The 17,874-nt window shown below is 44.6% G+C and overlaps 1 protein-coding gene across 1 annotated transcript in view; it reads left to right on the top strand.

Annotated features, from left to right (window-relative positions):
- Positions 1 to 17,874, top strand: part of LOC114458911 (complement C3-like) — a 60,088-nt gene that overhangs the window by 23,430 nt on the left and 18,784 nt on the right. Inside the window, exons 11-27 of the mRNA XM_028441327.1 lie at positions 2,428 to 2,548; positions 4,247 to 4,362; positions 4,542 to 4,688; positions 4,858 to 4,957; positions 5,037 to 5,131; positions 5,572 to 5,763; positions 5,891 to 6,046; positions 6,293 to 6,422; positions 7,226 to 7,300; positions 7,425 to 7,625; positions 7,712 to 7,829; positions 7,926 to 8,014; positions 9,374 to 9,513; positions 9,700 to 9,912; positions 10,574 to 10,637; positions 10,737 to 10,826; positions 10,912 to 11,118. Coding sequence (XP_028297128.1) covers positions 2,428 to 2,548; positions 4,247 to 4,362; positions 4,542 to 4,688; positions 4,858 to 4,957; positions 5,037 to 5,131; positions 5,572 to 5,763; positions 5,891 to 6,046; positions 6,293 to 6,422; positions 7,226 to 7,300; positions 7,425 to 7,625; positions 7,712 to 7,829; positions 7,926 to 8,014; positions 9,374 to 9,513; positions 9,700 to 9,912; positions 10,574 to 10,637; positions 10,737 to 10,826; positions 10,912 to 11,118 — 2,254 coding nt within the window. The remainder of the gene's footprint in view (positions 1 to 2,427; positions 2,549 to 4,246; positions 4,363 to 4,541; positions 4,689 to 4,857; positions 4,958 to 5,036; positions 5,132 to 5,571; positions 5,764 to 5,890; positions 6,047 to 6,292; positions 6,423 to 7,225; positions 7,301 to 7,424; positions 7,626 to 7,711; positions 7,830 to 7,925; positions 8,015 to 9,373; positions 9,514 to 9,699; positions 9,913 to 10,573; positions 10,638 to 10,736; positions 10,827 to 10,911; positions 11,119 to 17,874) is intronic.

Genomic DNA, 17,874 nt, shown 5'->3' with positions numbered 1-17,874 from the left:
AGGGAAAGAGTCTAGCTAGGTTACTAGAGTTGCGCTGGGCTGGGAGCACCAGCGCAAGTGTCATGAGCAAGAGGGAGTGTAGAGCGATTCCAGATAGACAGTCACTGCTTTGTAAACCAAAAAAACTGTTTTTAAATTGATTCGAGCTGCCACTGAAAGCCAGTGAAGAGAAATTCAATTCAATTTAATCTTTATTTATATAGCGCTAATTACAATAAAAGTCATCTCAAAGTGCAATCAAAATATAAATTTTGTAATAAAAAGGAAAAAAGCCAATAAATCCACATGAACAAGCATCAGCGACAGTGAGAAGAAAAAACAGGTAGAAATCTCCAGCAGAACCAAGTTCAGAGTTGGCAGCCATCTGCTTTGACTGTTTGGGGTTAGTGGACAGAAGGAAGAGAACAGAATAGGACAGAGAGATAGAACAACAGAGTATTTCAGACGAGTTGAGCCACAGATCAGGAACTGCCAGCTTCAGCTTCAAGACACCTTAAACAGAAAAGAGAGAGAAGGGCGAGGAGAAGGCACAGACTGCAGAAAAACATGATACACTATTAGCAGGTCTGCCTGCATGGTTTTGGGCTTTGTTCCTAGTGGGTTAACATCTAACAGCATCTCCATGGTCTGAAATGCGGCCATTACAGACGAGACTTTATCTGCAATGGCCCCACGTAATGGCCTGTAAATGCGGCCATTACAGAAGGGACCCTGTCCGCTCTCGTGGTTAGGTTAAGGCTAATATACGGTATACGCTTTAGCAAATAAGTAGGTTTTGAGTTTAGCCTTAAAAGTGGAGAGGGTAGCAGCCTCCCGTACTGAGGGGCGGATTCACTAAGATCTGAAATAAAGGGTGGTAAACCAGTTGCGTACCTAAATCCTGTGGTGACACAGTTTCCTTACCTGCTGCGATGAATTCACTGCAGCACTGATTAGTGTACATGCAGAAGTGGTGAAGACCACCCTGTTTATATGAGCGTTTTGGTCATTTAATGTGGAGACGTGAGTGCACAGAAGCACAAAATGACATTTGAGGGAGTTAAATTGGAGGCAGATGGACTTCTCTGTGTGCTGCTCAAACACTTAATAATGTAGAAAACTAAATAAACAAAAAAAATGTTTAAAAAAAAAAAAACTTTAAAATCTAAAGATGTTTTTCCTTCTAATTTAATGTGGCTGCTCCATCAGTTCGTATTGATCTGCCATTGATCTGAGTTTGAAGATGATCTACTGCATGTCCTCCTCCCATTTTTTGTGCCCCTTATGAGATCCGCCTACTTTACATATTCATCAGAGGGAAACGTGCTAAATGGATTGGGGGCGCATTGTGACGCACTGAAGACGCACAGTCCTGATTCCCTGGAGTTTGTACTCCTTATTAGTGCGTGTAGTGATATATGCACACTTTTTAATACCACTAAACCTTTAGTGAATTCGCTCCTAAGACTGGGAGCTGGTTCCAAAGGACCCTGGTAGCTGAACGCTCTACCTCCTGTTGTACTTCGAAGCACGTTTGGAACTTCCAGAAGATCAGCAAACTGAGAGCAGAGTGTTCTGCTTTCGTTGAAAGCAATGTGTTGTCATCAAGCTCTGCAGAAGCATGATAACAAGCAATTCAGTTGATTCAGGTGTGTTGGAGCAGGGAGACATTTAAAAGTCTCAGGAATCCGGCCCTCGAGGACTGGAGTCCGGCACTGCTGCATTAGAGGGTATGGGCTGCGTTAGCTGCCTCACCTATTGTTGCAGAGAGAGACTGAAACCTTCTGACCTTACACTCAAAACAAACTGAAGCCAATATTGTCTTATCTAAGCTGGCTTAACCTTCTTCTGTACATGTTTCAGTGCTTGTTCTACTCTAGTTTTAGAATCAACTCTCTTACTTAATATACAACGAATAACGCCCACTTCATGTCTTTAGAATTAACTGCACATTTCAATCACATCAATGTTGAACAATAACATGCAAAACTTAATAAATTCAGCAGAACCCACCCGTGTGATGCACCCGGCGTGATTTTTATGTGTATCAAGTCAGCCATAACAAAGGACAAAGTTCCAGATCTACAGTATCCATTCCAAACGTATATAACTGCTTTATTGACTTTCCCTCATCCAACTCTGGAGAATGCTGTATTGCTGTTTTACCTGTAAATTTTTCATCTGGAATGTCTGACCAATGAGAGAGCTGCTCTGCGAAAGGCCTATGTTTACAACTTTGTACTGCTACAGGCCTTGTGAACACAAACGACCCAAATTAAATATCCAAATATCATATCGATTTTCTTTCTGAATTATAACAAAGCAAACAGGCTACATGTGAGAATGCATCCCTAAAGTTAGTTAAGGACAAAGCTAAGAAAACCTTAAGATAAAACCACTGAAATTTCTGCATCTCTGTCTAATGCATGATTTGCTTGAATTTCTTAGATCTCTAAAGGAGTGGGAGCAGTCACCCTGGAACGGGACCACATCACGCAGATCTTCAACAAAATAGATTCACTTGTAGGGGACTTCATATTTGTGTCTGTCAGTGTGTTGACAAAGAGCGGTAAGCATTGAGAGGATGTGAACTTCTATATGTTCAAATTGTACAGAAGACTAATCTTTTTTTCTTGGATCTGAATTTATACATTAAAAAGCAGAGATGATTCATATTAGCTTTATGCCAATACTGTACAGGAAATAGACATAAAGCCCCCTCCCTAACCTAATTTTAGGTTATATTTTTTAATATCTCCATGAAAGTGATATGTTAAGCTAGAGTGACCATATTATGATTTTTACAAAAGAGGAGACTTGGGCCGACCTCGGCATACTCAAATTACTCAAAGTTTTATTGAATCTACTGTGTACTGTGGCTCTAAGGAACTCATTAGCTTTCAGAAAGTGGTGGATTTTCTTTGATGGAGCAATTTATAGCTTTTAAATAAATGTGTTCCGCAAGATGCGTTCAGGGTCCCTGGGAAACTCTGACATTTTCATCTATTTATAAAATCCGGCAGGATGGTCCGGACAAGACGTAAAAAGAGGAGCTGTCTGGGTAAAACTGGACGTATGGTCACCCTAGCTAAGTCTACTTTAGGATGACCCACATCTGTGCATATTGAAAGTTATATTTCAACTTCAGTAATGGAAAAAGAACTATGTTCGTTTTTAGTATGTTGTCTCAAATGACAGCTGTCTAGGTCTCAGTAGTCGTCCAGGATAATTGTCTAAGCAGTTAAACAGTTGTAAGAACTCCACAACAAACAAGGAGTTTGTGACAATGTGAACAGTGAAACTGACAGTACAAAATAAAATAACCATTCAATATTGTCATTGTGCAACAAATAATAATAATGTAACCTTTATTTATCACCGTAGTGAAATTGTTAGTGGTGGGCTGCCAATTGCAGGTGCCCGTGGAGCTGTTGGATTGGGGTTAAGGGACTTGCTCAACATCCCACAGCGATGGCCTGATGGCCTGGGTGAGATTCAAACTGGTGGCCCTCCAATTACAAACCCGCTTTTTTAACCACTAGGCCACGACTCACCAAACACAGAGAGTGGCCCGTACGTGGATATATATATCTATTTATATATATATTTATATATATATAAAAATATATCATATAACATTTGTTATATGATATGTGCATATGGTGCAAGTTGATTATCATAGCTAGCAATTATTAATAGCTTAGCCTTTAATCATGAGCGAGCTAAATATGTACGAAACAGGAAACACATAATAAACACTGTCTACCTACTGAAAGCATTTAAAAACATGCAGCAAACAGAATGGAGGTTAACAAGTAATTTCTCCTCGGTCCGAAAGCTCGCGCAAGTATAGCCTTGGACTTTGTTTGCGTCAGAAAATGATTCGAATTGAAAGGTAGGGTAGGAAACCCAAACAGTATTTTTTTTTCACCACTAGTTGGCATTGAAACACCATAAACAAAGTAAATTCAGAAACACGAAACTTGAGGCACACCATTACATACATTACATTTTAATTGATATATCAATATATGTAACAGTAATGTTTTGGTAATCAATTAGAAAAAAATCTCTTTTTTTTATAAAGATAGGTTTTATTATCATCCCACTGATATCATTGGCTTATATTTGCAATAAATATAAATATTGGAAAACTGAGTTTTGTAAAACATCTGCATATTGGATTTTGGCAAAAAGCTAATCCCTAGAAAAACTGAGTTACTCAGCTTGTCTGTGTGTGTGTCTGTCATGTCTTGTTTGGCCATAGGCAGTGAAATGGTGGAGGCAGAATTAACAGATATCAAGATTGTAAAGTCTCCATACTCCATCCAATTCGCAAGGACTCCCAAGTATTTCAAACCAGGGATGACCTTTGATGTCATGGTAATTCACTAACTGACTACTACACAATGGAACAAAACATTCATGGATTTATGATCATTTAAGCCATAGAATTATTTGCTCATTCCACAGTGGGTGATCCACACTTGCAAGAGTCCCAGTCATAATTTTTATTGCAGCCTCCTATGAATTTCATAACTATCTGTTTCCTCTGAGGGCAGGTTAAAGTTACTAACCCCGATGAGACTCCTGCTGCGGGAATTCCTGTGGTGGTTAATCCTGGTGAGGTGGAGGGAATAAGTGAGAACAATGGTATAGCAAGGCTGACTGTCAAAACAGGAGGAAGGAACGACCGTTTGGACATCACCGTAAGTCTTTGTTTACATTTTCCAGATTTCTAACATTCACTTGTGTGATGCTTTAAATTCATTCTTCTTCCTACGTCAAATAACAATGAAACATTTCCAGTTGGGGTGGTAAAGATCAATTCCCACAAAAGAAAAATGTATTTGTTTCTTTTTGAACTCCTAATTATAGGCCAAGACAATGGTATCAGGTTTGTCAGAGGAGAAACAAGCTTCAGCCCAATTTACCGCTTCCTCCTACACCACCAAATCCTCCAGCTACATTCACATTGGTATGGAACGATCTGCTATAACTTCCACAATTAGTGAACAGAATTGCTTTCATTGCAAGGAATATTACCTTTCCATCAGGTGTGCAATCGTACAACCTGGATGTGGGGAAAAACCTGCCAGTCTTCTTGTACCTCAACAAACAGCTCGCCCAGGATAGGGACGTCACATACCTGGTGAGACATTGGTGTATTGCCAAAGTGTATATGGCTTGTGATGGCTTTTGAAAATCTAATTTCAACAATGACTTTATCTTCTGGTATTCATTTGACAAAAATGATGATGCAGAGGCAGTTAAATGCAGTTTACAACTGGACTTTCAATAGTGTCTGGCATAATTTAATGTCATCCAATACATCATTATGGCCTGATACACACACACACACACACACACGCAAACACAAAAGACTTCTCATGCTGTATTAGTTGGGCATCCTTAGGAATCAAATACCCACTAATTTGATTTACTGTAATTATTAATGTTTACTTTACATATTGGCATATGAGGTAAAGAAAATATTTTATACTCTATTGACGAGAGAGAAGGCTAGGATTTTCTGTAACAATGGAACAGGTGCTTGATTCTGTTGCATGAAGTGTTAATTTTTGTCCCTAGATCCTAAGCAAAGGTCAGCTGGTGAAATCTGGAAGGGAGAAGATACAAGGCCAAGTCCTTATACCCATAAACATCCGTGTAACCAACGAAATGTTGCCATCATTCCGCATCGTTGCCTACTATCATCTAGATGACACTGAAGTAGTGTCAGACTCTGTGTGGCTGGATGTCAAAGACTCCTGTATGGGCTCGGTAAGAAAAGTAGGAGAGTTGACATGGGATTGCTAAGGTGTTTAAGAGCCAGTAATTAGTAAGAGTTTGCAGTTCATGTTACTGTACAGATTGATGATATGATAACAGTTCTTTTGTTTATGTTTAGCTGACACTCGAAGTAGTGGATCCTCCTCCATCCTTCCTGCCTGGCAAGTCCTTTGAAATGAAAGTCACAGGAGATCCAGGAGCCAAAGTGGGATTAGTGGCAGTTGACAAAGGCGTCTATGTCCTAAACAATAAATTTCGCCTCACACAGAAAAAAGTAATTGCAACCCTTCTCCTTTTCTAAACCAACAAACATTCCAGCAACCAATTCCAAGTATCAATAGGACAATCTTCAGAAGCGTAGAGAGAATGGCATCAAATATTTTTAAACATCTAATAAAGTTCACTTTAGGAACATTTGAAAATAGCATTGGCCCACTTATATAATGATATATTTATCTTTTTTTATGCCAATTTTATTCAGGAACAAATAAATAAAAGTCTTATTTTGACTGATTTTTAGGTTTGGGATGAAGTAGAAAAGTACGACACAGGCTGCACTCCAGGTGGAGGGAAGGACAGCATGGGGGTCTTTTATGATGCTGGATTGGTGTTTGAGACCAGCTCTGTACCTGGGACTCCTTACAGACAAGGTAAATTACATACCCTACTGTCTAGTATTTCTGTTTCATGAAATAACACCAAAGTAGAGGCATATGGAGGACCAGCTCTGTCATAATTAAAAAAATAAAATAAAAAAAAACTACCTCCAGATATATGTGACAAATAAATAAATAAACCACTCAATACCTAAATAGATATGCCATAAATAAATCACGTAATACCTAAATATATGCCATACATGTTATATATTTATTGTTTTTATTTTTTATTTTTTTCAGAAATGCACATCTGCACACACAATTAAATGTTACACAGGTGAGGGGGCGGGGCTGTCCACACTTTTCACCTATTGGTTAATCGGTGAGCATAAGTAGTATCTATGACACAATACATATTTATGAATTTTGTGATTTATTTATTTATGGATATATATTCAGGTATTGAGTGAATTATTTATTCAAGTTTTTAATTCGTGGCCTATATCTGTATGTATTTATTTTTTTATCCATTTATTTTTAATTATGGCAGTCGGTCCTTTAAAGAGGCAAACTAACTTAATGGTTCACTGAAAACATTAAAATTTTCTGGAATAGTTCTGGGTGTGGAAAACTCCCTTTGATGGTCCAGGGTAGTATCTACCGGCTTGTGGGGTATGTGGAGTAAATCTGAAGATCTTTGCCCGAACCCGACAGGATGTTGATGCATTAGGAAAAGTAATGCAAGCCCAAAAAAAAAAAAAAAAAAAGAAAACATAATTTTAAACTTCAAATTTGTTTCCAATTCCCAGTATTTTACTCAGGATTTTTCTTATTTGTTTTTTTATTTTCTTCAGAGCTGAAATGTGCAGACTCTGAGAAACCAAGAAGTAAACGAGCTGTTACCATTATGGAAGTCACAACCAGTCTGGGTAATTTCCTCAAACCTTTTTATTATGAATCTTTGACACTGTATTCTTCTCATCATCGTCTTTTTTTTTTTTTTTTCATCTGTTTTTTTTTTCTTTCTTTCTTTTTTTTTTACTTAATTTCCAGTCAATAAATATGAAAATAGTGCACTACAAACTGAGTGCTGCCGGGACGGAATGAGAGAAACTCCTCTTTCATACAACTGCAATAGACGCAGCAAGTACATTGTGGATGGTAAAGCCTGTGTTGATGCGTTTCTGGATTGCTGTGAGCAGATGCGTGCCATGTTGGATGCTGAAAAGCAGAATAGCTTCAAACTGGCTCGCAGTAAGAAGCAGCAACAAAAAAATATCAAAACTAGCATGATCACACTTATTGTTAATAAATTATTTAAACAATGTTTTTTTCTTTAGCTGAGACTAAAGGAAAATACATGGACAGCAGGCGTATTGATGTTCGCAGCAACTTTGAAGAAAGTTGGCTTTGGAATGACTACTCACTTCCTGCTTGCCCTTCACAAACTCCACATTGGTGAGTTCAACTAAACTCCACTAATTATTGTTAAACTTGTATTCTAAATCTTCCATTAACCATTTGTGTATTGAGTAATACTGTACTGTGTTTCAGTCAAACCACATCCTTCACAAGACAATTCTATTTGCAAGATTCAATCACAACCTGGGTGTTAACAGGCATTAGTCTGTCAAGCACCAATGGTAAGGATGTACTTTTATGCTTGCATATATAAATGCATGTGATGAAACCCTTGTCTACCATATACAAGTGTACACACATTCAGGGTGTGAGGAGGGGTACAGCTTGGATAGGTCCCCAATTCAATAAAGGAAATCACAGAGATGCAGCACAGCCAGGTCCTCAGGAACATGACGGCAGCACTTGAGATCAAGATGGGTACAATAGGCAGGGACAGTAAAAGCCCAAACATCTTGCCACCAAGCCAGAAACAGCTAGCCATGACAGGTGATTGGAAGATACTTGTGAACATTGGCCAACTGTTAGTCTTTCCCCCTGACATTGCAGCTACTAGACATGGTCATCTGGTGCTCTTCACTAAAGTCTGTGTATATCATGAAACTCACAGTACCATGGGAGGACTCTGCTGAAGAGGCATAGGAGTGATGGGAGATGGAAAGCAGATGTCTGTCCAGTTTAAGTGGGATGTAGAGGTCTTGCTGCTACTTCCGCCATGGACAGGTTATGCCGCAGACCATTAGATCTGTGTCTGAAGCAACCGAATCAAGTAGCCAGTGGATATGGCTGAAGTGGAAGGACCCAACAACAGCGAAAGGACACATTCACTAACACCGCACCTCCTTCCCCACTCAATAACCGAGGACAGAACCCCCAAATGGGACACAAGATCAGGCTTTATCACCCTGTAACTGCCCCCCGTTGATGAGGGTGTCTAGTGTTTAAAAGAATCACCCAATGACTCAAAGGCACACTACTATGTGTCCCAAATTTACATTTGTCAATATCTGCACCTCCTATGACACTTTTATCACCAAGGAACCACAGAGGAAGAACTGCCAGGAGCATTCCAAACACTCTTACATCAAGGAGGACCTCGTTAGCATACACATTCTATTGGCACAACGGACAGTTTCATCACATCCTGTGTTCATGATTCATTTTTTAGCTTTAGCTTTAGCTTTAGTCATAGTTTTAGTCTTTCTGCCTTGCATAGATACATAGATGCATAGTTTACTCACTGGTTTGTAAACACTTAATCTACATGAAGCTTGTATTTCCATATATCATATCATTGCATGTAATAGACGCATTTAATTTTTGCTGTTCCTATTTTTTTTTTTTTTTTGCTTTAACTAATTCACTAATTTATTACTATGATATACCAGATCAGTGATCATCAGATTTGACCAACAAGCTTTTACCCAGAATGAGAAAAAGAGATGAACCTAAACAGGGTGCATGGTAAACGTTAATTTTTGTTGCAATTATAATTATTATTAATGTTGTGCGTGTTCATTTTCTGTTATACCTCGAGTTGTTCGAATGTTCATTGTATGTTTTATACTTTCCTCACCATAAAGGAATTTGTGTCAGCCAGTCATTAGAGGTGATCGCTCGCAAGGAATTCTTCATTGACCTCAAGCTGCCGTATTCTGCTGTCCGTTACGAGCAACTCGAAATTAGGGCAATCATTCACAACTATCATCGAGATCCAGTCTTGGTAGGACAGTTTTATTTTTTTCCTAAAAACAGTGTTAATTTATTTTGTTCAACTTACTGAGTGTATCTGACTTTTTAAATTGTTTAAGTTAGCTGAGAGTTTCATTTTGCAATCACTATTTTATTTTTTCTTTTAGATTTTTACATCTGTACTTCATCAACAACTTCTTTTTTTTTTTTACTTCAGGTGAAAGTAGAACTGGTAGAGAATCCAAAAGTGTGCAGTTTAGCCTCCAAACGTGGAAAACACGATGAAGAAATCGAAATCGGGGCACGGACCTCAGTATCTGTGCCTTTTGTCATCATTCCAATGGAGATAGGAGAATTAGACATTGTGGTCAAGGCTGCTGTCAGTGAACACTCGATTAGTGACGGTGTCAAAAAAGTACTGCGGGTGGTGGTAGGTAAAATTCTTCTTTTCTGACACATAGAAATATGACATTGCTTAAATAGTGGTTGAAATGAGTTTTGAATAGTTGTTCCAAATTGTCCCAATCTTTAATTTACAAAAGTTAAAAAGATTTTGTTTAAAAAGTAACTAAGCCCCCAAACTTTTGTTTCTGCTGAATACAAATTTATTTGGATATGAAGTCGTGCTTTTGATTGATCCTGTTCCAAGGTCAGAGTGACTGCCCTCTATGGATTGAAAACTAGCTATTACAATTGATTTTTTGCTATTGGCTGAGAACAAGATCATGTGAAGTTTTGGGGCCATCTTGCTCACAAACAAGCGCTGTTAGCCCCGCCCTTTTCATAAAAACTAGCCCCTGTGGGCTCTAGAATATGTGGTGAGTAGGTTGGATTGAGAGAAGAGTGAATAGAGAGGTATATTGAGTAATGAGTAGCTAGTTAACATAGCATAGATTGTTCATTGGAGATTTTATAGTATAGACAGGGCGTATCTAAACCGCTCCAGGAGCCCCGCCCATAATAAAGGCATTTTTTGAATTTCCCTCCTATTGGTAGGCCAGGTGAAAGCAGGGGTTTAGTTACTCTTTAAGTAGCTTGAGAAAAACAGTCCCAGGCAACTGAAAGTAAGTTTGCTATCTTGTGTTTTCTAGTCTGAAGGTGTATTGATTAGTGACCCAAAAATCATATCTCTGGATCCTGTGAATAAAGGACAAGGTGAGTTTAAAAGCTAAAAAATAACAAATAGTGATGTTATTTTAATTTGGCAAATAACATGTTCTCCAACTTAATCTGGGTTTCTCTTCTTTGCATCAGGTGGCATACAAACTGTTGTTTTCAACAGTCGAATACCAAAAACAGACTTGGTTCAATTTTCACCTCATAATGTACTGATTTCAGTGACAGGTGAGAGATATTCATTATATTATCAATGGATCAGCACATTAACACTGTGTCTTTGGCTCATGTGTAACTTGATGTCTATGTGCAGGGAGAGAAGATGTTTCAGAAATGGTGGAAAACGCCATCAGTGGAAAATCAATGGGAACCCTGATCAAACAGCCAACAGGTTGCGGAGAGCAGAACATGATCGGCATGACTCTGCCTGTCATTGCTACCATGTACTTGGATACCACCAACCAGTGGGAAGCTGTGGGCCTTCAGAGACGCGAGGAAGCCCTACGACATATAACAACTGGTAGGCTAACACAGCTGAATAGATAACAGAAATACTAGGACACACAATACACAGATCACCATTAAAGTCATGTAACCCAGAGAACAGGTGAATTAACCCTTAACTCATTCAGTGCCAGCCAATATCAGATTTTCTACCCCCCTCAGTGCCAGCCGTTTTTGAGCATTTTGACTGAGACCCACAGAATATTTTCTACTATGACTATTTGAAATCTGACACCAGATTCTGAAAGATTGACGCCTCTACTTTCATCAAAAAAAATAATTTGTTTTCTGGCTCATTTCATTCTTTTGTAATCAGCCGTTGAATAGAGCAAATTTTACACAAATCTTCAGTTTCAAAGCAAAAAGCTGAGAAAAATGCCTTTTTCTAAAAGAAAAACCCTGTGAGTGATTTTAAAGCTTTTTTTTTTTTTTTTTTGCTTTAGTGACAACTCTAACATCTGAACATTGTTTCCTTATATATATATATATATATATATATATATATATATATATATATATATACATACATATACTGTATATATATATATATATATATATATATATACATACATATACTGTATATATATATATATATATATACATACATACAGTATATATATGTATAAAAAACACTGAGACGGGGCGTTTCTCCAAGTTTCTCTCCTATCAGTCTGCTCACACGCAACTTTCTTTTCCTCCCGGACATGCAGAGTGTCACTGCGTTCCCCGTTTTTTTTGTTGTTTTATCTCTTTTTTTTTTTTTTTTTTTTTTTTTTTTTTTTTTTTTTTTTTTTTTTTTTTTTTTTACCTTGTCTGCACATGCTTTCGAAGGTTAACACTACAAGAAGTGCAATCTTTTGACAGCAATGCATATTTTATTATTGCAATTAAATAAATTTATTTATTTCATTGCATAATTGTGACCGTCACCAGCCCTCCCTAGGGAAGGGTAAGAAATACTTTATTAAAGGGAGGATGTAAAAAAGAGAGGGCAGTGTTACACCAAGGTGAGGGGTTGGAGGGGGGTGGGGAAGTTAGCAGGGAAGAGGGATACAAGATAGGATATGGAATGGGTGAGGAATAGTTTTAAGTGATGCGATGTGAAATTGTGGTTGTGTATATTGTGTTTATTGTTGTGTTGTCAAGCCAGTTTGGTGACCAGTGTGTGGTTTAGGAATAATGGTGGTGGCTGTGAACAGAGGAAGAGGTGAGTGGAAATTCCATAAAACAGGTATTTGGGAACAACGTGTCTAAGGTTGAGCCCAGTATGAGTGTTATCCCACAGCCCAAGGCCAGTGCATCCATGACAAATGTATTTCCAAGTACCGCCACTGCAAAACCCAAGAGCCGCCCCCGGGCCCGAAGAAGCAGTCAGGCCAGCAGCAAGAGCAGGCAGCCTAAGGGCCCCCGGCGACCACCCCACGGCCAAGCAGTCCCCCGAACGCCCCCAAGATCCCAAGCCGAGAGGCAGCCATCGCCCCCCCATACACACCCGAGAAAGCCCCAAGGAGCCAAGGACCCAGCGCACCACGCCACCGATCCCACCCCCAACCCCCAGACCCCCCACCCCATCGACCCCCCCACCCCACCCCCGCGCCTAACCCCCCCGAGGGGAGGGCCCAGAGAACTCCCTGCCCGAGGCCCCAGCGGAGGAGCCGAAGCCCACACCCAGCAGACGACCAGAACCGCGCCGAACAGGCAGCCAGTGGGCACCCGCCGGCGAGCCCAGAGCCAGCAGGGGCCCGACCCCAGGCCAGAAGGACCCGGAACGGATGCAGCACCAGGAGCAGCCCGCCCAGGGAGGACGACCACACCCCAAGCCGCATAAGGCTGGGAGTCTCCCCGCCGGCCCCCAGGCACCCCAACCTAGCCCCCCACGGCGCCCCAGATCACCCTTCACTGATGCCGCCCGCGCCACGAGCTTCAGTTCTTTTTTTTTTTTTTAAAGCCAGGGCCCCCTCCAAGGGCCAAGCCAGACCGCCCCGCCGGGATGTGGCCCCCTATTCCGGCCCCCGACACCCTACCTCACGGGGCACTGCCCAAGCAGGGGCCGTACCAGTAGGTACGCAAGGGCGCGGCACGCGCCACCCGCCCCGAAAGACCCCCGCCAGGACCGGCCCGGCCAGCAGGCCAAGCACCCCGGGCCCCAGGAGCACCCCCCGGGACCAGGACCCCCCAAGGGCAAGCCCCCGGGCCAAGCCCCCCGGGACGCATCCCCCACCCCCGCCCGGGACCCGGCCACGGCCCAGCAGGACCGCACAGCCCCGGACAGCCCACGGCCAGCAGCCCAGGGCCCGCCGCCCCCCGGACAGCGCCAGCCACGGAGCAGCGCCCCCCGCCGGCCCGCGAGCAACCGGCGATCCCCACCGCGGGGACGGAGGCACCCCAACGGCACACATCAAGTGCGGGACAGCAGCCCCCAGCCAAAGATGCCCCGGACCCACCCACCAGTCCGCAAACGGCAGGATAGACCCACCAGGCGGCCGACAGCAACCTCCACCACCGGAACAGCTAGCGCCGCCCCCCAGTAAACAGCATCACCCCGAGGCGCCAAGCAACCCCGCCCCAACCCCGGCGAGGACACCAGCACCCCCCCAGCACACCCACCCCCAAACCGGCGAGGCAGGCCGCCCCGGGCCCGCACACCGCGGGGCCCGCCCCCAAGGCCACCAGGAGACAAAGCAAGCACCAAGCCACACCCAAGGGGGAGAGGCACCCCCGCGCCCCACCCGGCCGACACAGCCCGGAAAGACCCCGCAAGGAGAGACCCCGGCAAAGCCCCCCCGAGACCCACCGCCACGCCCGACCGCACCATCTTGATGTGCTTTTGCTCTATGCAGTGGCCCAGCCACCAACAGAGGGGCCAGGCCCCCACCGGAGAGGCCCAAATATGTGTACCAACCCACCACCCTGTTATGGTGCCTCTCCATTCCCCAATGGAGAGGCACTTCCCGATCCCCTGTGTGAATGTGTGTGTTTGGTGAATGTATGGGGTGTAATTAAAAGAAGGGGGATGGAGGGGAGCGGTGCTCCCCCTCCAGCCTCTGTGGATTTATGTGTATGTGGTGTAATAGGCCGGAGGGTGTAAAAGATGATACACCCTCCGGGGGGTGACATGTTGAGATGCGATTAAAATTGGAGGGATTAGTAGGGCAACTAGAGGTGGGAGGGCCGCCCCCACGCCACTACATAGTAACACAGGTGGCGGCCCCCTCCACCCCCAGCCCCACCATCCAGCCCCCCAAGGGTTGGGTATTGGTGTGTGGTGCATTTTGTGAGTGAGCCAGACCAGCTGGGAGTGGGGTGAAGTGAACATGTAGGAGGCCTGTCCAGTGTGAGCCGGGCCCGTCCGCGTGGCGGGCCACGCGAGAGGGTAGATGGCGCAGACGGGCAAGTGGCACTGCGGGCCCCGGAACAGCACAGCCGGAGACCCCCCCCCACGGCACCCCCCAGACCGCGCCGGCCCCGCGGAGCACGGCGACACCCCCCACCCCCGGGCACAGCCAGGCACCAACAACATCCCCCGGCGCCCCAGGGGGCGACCCCCGCCGCCCGCCGGCCCGGAGCAACGCCACCCCGCCACCAAGGGGAGCGGCCGAGCGGGGGGGAGGCCCATGCCCGCACCAGGGCCAGCACAGGCCCACCCGGCGCCACGATACAACACTCTCCACCGGGAGGCGGCCCCGGCCCCCCCGACGAGAGAGGACGCCATCCACCGCCAAGCAGGGCCATCCCGCCAGCCACGGACCGGCAAGCCAGAGTACCGAAGCACCCCCAGCCCGGAACCGCCCCCCCACACCAACGGCGCCAATAGAGCCCCCCCCCCCCCACGGAGGCAATCCCCGACGACCCACGCACCGGCACGAGACACCCCCCCGACGCCAGCACACCCCAAACAACAGCGGGCCCAAGGCCACCAGCCCCGCCCCGCCCAAGGCTGCGCAGCGCCGCCACGAGCCGCGGCCGGTCCCCGGGCAGATGGCCGGAGAGCACCTCCCCGGACACGTAGCCCAAGGATCCGCCCCCGGGGCACCCCCGCCCCGGAATCGCGCCCACGGCGCCCGGTGCACCCAGCCAGCAGACCAGCCAATCCCAACGCGGATCCACCGGGCCAGGAACCATGCGCCGCGCCCCCGCACACCCGCCCAATACGACCCCCGGGGAGGCCCCATAGCACCCCTCACCCCACCCCCTAGCCATAACGTCCACACCCCGGCCATTGCGGTCGTACAAAAAGCCCCCGAGGGGGCCCCGCCTAGCCCGTCGCGCAAGCGACATCCCTAGCAAAGGTGCGCCCCAGGGAGCCAAGCCAAGGACCCGCAAGGGCCGACGGAGCAACCCACAGCCACACCCCGCCACCCAGCAACCCAGGAGGCAATCGCCGACCCCGGGCAGCAGCCACCCCCAAAGCTACCCCCACCCCGGATCCCCCCGGACCGGAGCCAAGGACCCCACCACCCCAGGCCCCCCAACGAGACCACCCCCCAGCCAACCCACCCGGCACGGCACCGCCCGCCCCCCAGGCGGGAGCCACAGCCCCCCCACCAGCGCCCCAGGCCAACGGGAGCCCCCCAAACCCAACCCCACAGGATGGCGGGCGCAAGAGCAAAGGAGGAGGAGGGGGGGAGGACGAGACAGGGGGACAGGGAGCAAGGGGAAGGAGCGGCAGGGGAGCACGCAGGGCCCCAGCCCCAGAGACCAACCAGATGCGCATGCAAGGGGCAACGGCGCCAAATCAAACAGCCCCGGGACCCCGTGAACACCCAGAAGGAATGCACACCCGTGCTGAGGCAACAAGGCACCCCGGCAACCCACCCCAGCCATCCTGACCAAGACCACCCCAGAGGCCCAAGGCGGCCCCGGCCTACAGTTGGGCTAGTGCGTTAGTAAAGAGTGGTGCTGGCAGTCGCTTGCAGGCTAGATCATCAGGCTTTTAAAAATTTAGATTTAATGCAATTAAAAAAGGAGTCCAACGCTCCTCAAAGCACGTTATTTTTTTTTGTTTTCTGAGAGCAGACATCTTTTCCATGGAAATAAATTCTGTGAGGAGATTTTGCCATTGGTTTATGTTTAAGGATTTTTTGTCTTTCCAATTTAGTAATATTGTTTTTTTTTGCTATGGCTAGTGCCGCAAGGATTGATTGTGATTGGTTTGCTGGAGGTTGAAGCATTGTCAGGTCTCCAATCAAACAAAGATTTGGAGATAAAGGAATTCTGTAGTCCAAAATGGAGGACAGTTTTTCAGTGATTAGAATCCAAAAGTGTTGAACTGGGGAGCAAAGCCATAAGGCATGTAAATAGGAATCCGCTGTATTCTGGGTGCACTGAGAGCAGATGTCTGTTGCTGAGAAGCCCATTTTATGCATTTTCTGTTGGGTAATGTGGGATCTGTGGAGGACCTTGTATTGAATTAGCTGAAGGTTTTGTGTTTTTTGTCATCTTAAAAGTATTACAACAAATTTCTGCCCAGAAATCAGTGCTCGGGGTGATTGAGAGTTCGGCCTCCCACTTCGCGATTGGTAAGTAATTACAGTTAGTGTTCGAAAGCGCTCTGTATATTTTGAGAGTTTTTTTGATTTTGTTGAGATTTTTTTCATATATATAGCCAGTTCTGGAGGTTGTAACGTAGTTAAGTCTAGTGGAGTGGTTTTCTTTATTGTCTCTGTTACTTGTAAGTACTGTAGAAAGTTACTTTTATTTATATCGAATGCTTGGGTTAGATTGTTATATGACCTGATCTTGTCATTTTCAAAAAGGTCTTGGAGATGAGTGATTCCACTCTCTTCCCATGTCTTCAGATAGAGTGGTGTTTTTTTTATTTTTAAAGTCGGGGTTGTGCCAGATTGGAGAGAGTATACTAGTTTTTAATTGGCCATTTGTGATGTCCAGGGCTTTCCACCATGCAGTCAGTGTGGAGGCAATTAGTGGGTTTTTAAAGCAGTTGTGATGTTTGAGGGTCGCAGTGATAAAGGGAGATCAGAGAGTTTAATGTGTTTGCAGTCTAACTGTTCTATTTCTAGCCAGGTGTTGTAGTATTCTTTTGGATTTAGCCATTCTGTTAAATATAGTATTTGGTTTGCTAAGTAATAATGCATGAAATTAGGGGCTTCTAAACCACCCTCGTCTTTGTTTTTTTGAAGGGTAGAAAGGCTTATTTTAGGTTTTTTATTTCTAGTATAGAATTTTGTAGTTGTAGAATCTAATCTTTGAAACCATTGTTTTGGTGGTTTTAGTGGTATCATTGAGAACAAGTAGTTTATTTTTGGTAAGATTTTCATTTTAACTGAGGCTATCCTGCCAAGTAGTGAGATGGGGAGATTGTTCCATCTCCGCAGATCTTCTGTGACTTTGTCCAACATCGGATCATGATTTAGTTTAATTAATTCATTTAAGTTTGGTGATATATTTAAGCCTAGATATTTAATTGTATTTGTGGTGGAGGGGTGTTGTGGATTTTGGTGTGCAGGATTCCAAGAGTTTTTTGTCAAAGGGAGGATTGATGATTTTGTCCAGTTAATGGAATAGTCTGATAATTTAGAGAAGCTGTTTATTAGATTAAATACTTCCTCTAAAGAGGATTGCGGTTCTTCCAAATAGAGTAAAATGTCATCCGCGTAGAGATTAATTTTGTGTTCTGAGATGGATGAGTGGATTCCTTTAATAACAGAGTTCTGACGTACAGCTGCTGCGAGAGGTTCAACGAATATTGCAAAAAGCAAAGGTGAGAGTGGACAGCCTTGTCTGGTTCCCCTCTGCAGTGTGAAGCTTTGGG

Source organism: Gouania willdenowi, chromosome 1 (genome assembly GCF_900634775.1).
Source record: "Gouania willdenowi chromosome 1, fGouWil2.1, whole genome shotgun sequence".
Taxonomy (NCBI): Eukaryota; Metazoa; Chordata; class Actinopteri; order Blenniiformes; family Gobiesocidae; genus Gouania; species Gouania willdenowi.
This window is presented reverse-complemented; position numbering and strand designations above follow the sequence as displayed.